The 4,708-nt window shown below is 44.8% G+C and overlaps 1 protein-coding gene across 1 annotated transcript in view; it reads right to left on the minus strand.

Moving 5' to 3' along the window:
• Positions 1-2,732: 2,732 nt before the first annotated feature.
• SPCS2 (signal peptidase complex subunit 2) overlaps positions 2,733-4,708 on the minus strand; it is a 12,151-nt gene continuing 10,175 nt past the window's right edge. The window contains exon 4 of the mRNA XM_029911555.1: positions 2,733-3,717. Coding sequence (XP_029767415.1) covers positions 3,531-3,717 — 187 coding nt within the window. The 3' untranslated portion in view covers positions 2,733-3,530. The remainder of the gene's footprint in view (positions 3,718-4,708) is intronic.

Here is a 4,708-nt window from a genome sequence, read left to right on the forward strand (position 1 = left end):
TCCATCCCTCTCCAGGGACTCTTCTCACGAGCAACTCCTCACCATAGGAGCAGTGGAGGAGGTTCCTCAGGAGCTAAGGGGCAGGGGATTCTATTCCTGATACTTCCTAATCCTCTAAGCCAAGGGGGGGTCTCAGACCCATTCTAGACCTGCCAGGACTCAACAAGTTCATGGTAAAGTTGAAGTTCCGCATGGTCTCCCTCAATACAATTATCCCTTCCCTGGATCCGGGAGACTGGTTCGCAGCCCTCTACATGAAAGACGTGTACTTTCACATAGCGATTCTCCCTGCTCACAGACGCTTCTTAAGGTTCGTGATCAACTGAAAACATTATCAGTTCACGGTCCTTCCCTGCGGCCTGTTGCCAGCCCCACGAGTGTTCACCAAATGCATGTCGGTGGTAGCAGCCTTCCTCTGAAGGAGGCAGGTGCAGGTATACACTTACCTAGATGACTGGCTACTCAGGGGGCAACACATCTCAAAGAACAACAGTTATAAGAGATAAGTAACCAAAAGTTTTGGTCTCATTGGGAGTTGGGACAGCAGCCTGGATAATGGCAGTTTCAGAAAGCATCCTAAATGGCAAGACTGTTTAAGTTTCCTAGTGTGTCTCACACTGACTCTCAGGGTTTTCACACTGCAAAGAAAAACCCACAGCACGAAGTCTCAGGGCCCGGGTCAGGTTGGCTCGGGCGTTTAAAAACAATAGCGTAGACATTACCGCGCAGGCTGGAGCCCGGGCTCCGAGAACCTCCCACCTTGTTGAGTTTCAGAGCCTGGGCTCCAGCCCGAGCGGGAATGTCTACACTGCTATTTTTAAGACCTGCAGCCCAAGCCCTGTGACCCTGAGTCAGTTGACCTGGGCTCTGAGACTCAGAGCCACGGGTTTTTCTCTGCAGTGTAGACATACGCCTCATTAGCCTGCTGCTTGCTTAGGTGATTGCCAAGCCGAGCCGGCTGATGACCTGCAGAGAACAGTGTGGCACTGTCAGGCTAGTGCTGGCTTGGCAGGGGCTATCACAGTGATCATAAACGGAGTCAGTGGTGGGTGAATTGCAGCTGTGCTAAGCATGCATGGAGCCAGGTCGCTGGGACCCAATAGCAGGAAGGGTAGGGGAAGAGCATGTGTCACTGTGCTTGGTTTCCAGGGACCATGCTTAGATAGGGAGCCCCATAACAAGGTCTGAAGTTTGACTTTATATCCCTCTCTGGTGATCCCTAGCCCTGTAAAACTCCTCCTGGAAGGAACCAGCTGCAGTAAACAGACCTGCAGCTGGAGGCTAAGCTATCTGAGTTGATTTCTCAGCTTCATTATTCTGTCCAAAACAGATGGATGTGGTTTCCTGAGAGGTTCCGGAGGCACAGAGCCCTCCGACGTACAAGGCATTTAGACGAATGTTGTCACATGCATGCTCTTCCTCTAGCTTAGTGGCACCTGGCAAGAGGGCACAGCGGGTGCGGGAATGGCTGCTCTCAGGAGTTCCTCACCCATCTCCAATTCTCATTCAATTCAGAGCGGCCTGAACAAACACAGCCGCTTCTCATCTACTTCCTCCTCTCAAAAAAAATACGAGGTCAGGGTGGGAGGTTTCAAGAGCACTCAGCCTTGGCCAATCACAGCTCTCATTGAAGGAGGCTGCCATTACTTTGGCTAAGGCCCAGTGCTTGTGAAAATTCCTCTCTACATGACACTGGTCCCCATAGCAGCCCCCTGCACTGCTAACCTCTCTTCACTCCCCAGAACAGGAACAAGCTGTTCTCCGCTACTCCCGGCACGTTCCATTGCTTCACCAGGTGACAAAATTTGTAAACTCTTCAGTCAGGCCCATCTTTTTGTTCCGTTTTGTACGGCGTCTACCACTGTGCGCTCCTGATCCTTGACTGGGACCCTGGAGGCAATGCAAACGGGCACAATACAAATAGGTCATGTAATCTCATTTTTAACATGAAGAAAGCAAAGTCCCTTCCAACCAAATGACATCACAGCAAGGACAACTCGTTTTCAAAGACAAGATGGGCTGTCTTAGCCCATTGCTGTTCTTTAAAGGGCAACAACTTAATTGTTCTGAAACTGAATTTTTTTTTTTTTTTTCAAATCATTGCAAGACGATGCTGCTGGTTATAAAAGTCTTTTCAGTTGGGCAGTTTCGCCCTTGAAGTCTCCAAGAAACAGTGAAACAGACTCCCGAGAAAGTCCTGTCAAATGCACAAACGGAAGGGAGTCAAAGGCCCAAATCCACAAAGGGACTCAGGCATCACAAACCCTGGCTTGGATGCCTAGGCTATGCCTGGGGAGAGTTTGGGCCCTGAGAATGAGACCCACAAATGCCAGCACACTGGGGGGTAGTCTTCTAAACTAGCCAATAGCAGACACTGATGAGAGGGGTGTGTCCTAAGCCCCATCCCTCTCAAAAGTTAGGTACCTATGTCCAAGCTGGATGGAGGCACCTATCTGTGCTTGTGATTCACAGCTGGAAACCCCTCTTTTGGACGCAGGTGCCTAAGCAATTTCTAGCAAGAACAGCAGCGGTGCACTTAACTCCACACAAAATGGCAAGGGAAGGGCTATAAGCACGTAAATTCCTTTGTGGATCTGGGTCTAACTCTTCAGTGTAGTGATCTCAGGTATGTATGTAACGTGGTAGTGGGTACCATGTTTTTCTAGACAGGAATGTGATCTTCAAGATGATTGTGCTCCTTTAATCTCTCCCCCATGAAGACCACAACACTGTTTTCACATCTGTTCTTTCCTTTTATTGAAAAAAAAAATCATTTAGAAAAATGACAGTTTATATCAGGGACACAACTGAACAGAATCTCAATACGAAATATGCCAGTTGGACAAACATGAAGGACATTTACAGCTCTAAAAATGCCATTGCTTTTATTTTTTCACCTTGTCGATAAATTTCGTGCTCTAACATACAGAAGTAGCATATTTGCAGTCTCGATATTTTTCCCTTCCAATAGATAAAAGGATTTGATATAAAAATCGATCCCACCCACCCACTCCCCAATCAGATAAATATAAAAATAAAGAAAACACTTGTTTGTGAATGGACAGAGTTGTTTTACATAAAGGTTTTGTCCTGAATTCCTAACAAAGATTCACTACGAAGAGGATAAAATGAAGTCAGCGAAATGTGAATGCTAAAATCCCCCAAACACTGCATGGCACAGAGCTACACACTATAAAGCACTGCCAGGTAAAAAGGAGGAAGTCAATACAGCATTGAGCAAAAACCTCCCTCCTAAAGGTCTTTGATAGGTCAAATGTCATCCAACATCATCTCAAAAGTGACAGAGCAACCTGAAAGGCAGGTTAAACACTGCAACCATACAGATCAAGACTGTCTGTAGCTAGGCATTAGCTTCAAGATCTCGGATCCAAGTTTAAAAATCCTGCTTTATCCAGAATTAAATAGGATTTCAGGACAAAAACAGAGGCAAGTAACATTCTTTGCTATTTCACTTTATTTATTGGTATTAATTTAGTATGATCCACGCAGGAAGATGGCCATTGGAATAGTTATTTTGTTTTTTTTTCCGTGGCCAAACTGTCATGAAGCTTGGAGATTTCCGGTTCGTAGACCTCCATGACTAATGTTCCATTGTCATCAAAGAATTTAGCGATAGATTTGGTGAACTCTGCTTCTCTCGGCTGTTTGGTTTTCCCGCTGATGAAAGTCAATTTCAGGGTGTATTTGTCATCAAACCTTGAAGGGACACAGAAAGAGAACCTGAATCACAGTTTAGAGAGGGGGCTTTCTTCACATGTCGGTAAAGATCAATCCCTCCATGTCACAATGGACCTGACTTCCTGAAAATGGCAGCGTCCATGCCGTGAGATCAGTTCAACAGCCATGGAAGATTTCCACCTTCCACGTGTGTTTCTAGGTGGGTTTTTTTTTTTTTTAAATATGTATCTGTATCATCTTTTAAGGAAAACTGTGTTTTTAAGTCAAAGATGAGGCTAATTGGGCCACATTCCAGAATTTCAGAAGCCACACTTCGGGTTAATGCCTCCCTGTTTTAAATGACATGAACCAATTCCATGTAAGCATTTCCTCTGCCCTTAAAAGTGAACATTGCTCCCGCTCCCTCCCCCACCCACTTCCTTCCTGCTCTGCTTTCATTGTTTCAGTTAATAAAATGCTTGTGTCTCCAAAAGTCTGACTGTTTTATACTTTAATTAAAATATATTTTACAGGCCAGGAATAGAAAGCACAATTACATCACAAACTGGGAACCAACCATCTCTCCCTATATGCATATATATGAATAGCCATGTGTCCCATCTCTTTTGGTGTCATATCTGACAGCAGCCAGTACCAGATGTTTTAAAGATACAGGATTCCTAAATTCCTTCCTAACCCATCAGTCAGTGATTGGTTTATGCCTGAAGCATGAGGGTTTATATCCCTTATTCTTTTAGCCTATCTAAGCTAACTCTCTCTTCATTTAAAAAGTTTCTTTTTTGAATCATGCTAAACTCTGGGGTCTCATGAGTTCCACATGTTAGTTATAGGAGACAGAAAACTGTATACTGCATACAAATTTTAGCCATCTCAAAACTAGAAATCATGACAGGAGCTAAAGTAAAAGCAACTAAATGTCCAATACTGCAATCTGCATTCATGCAAATAGAGTTAATGGGTCTACTTTTCTAAGGGCTGAAGGACCCATTTGTAAATGTTTATAGCCTGT

This window comes from Terrapene carolina, unplaced genomic scaffold (genome assembly GCF_002925995.2).
Source record: "Terrapene carolina triunguis isolate 2854851 unplaced genomic scaffold, T_m_triunguis-2.0 Scaffold97, whole genome shotgun sequence".
NCBI classification, from domain to species: domain Eukaryota; kingdom Metazoa; phylum Chordata; order Testudines; family Emydidae; genus Terrapene; species Terrapene triunguis.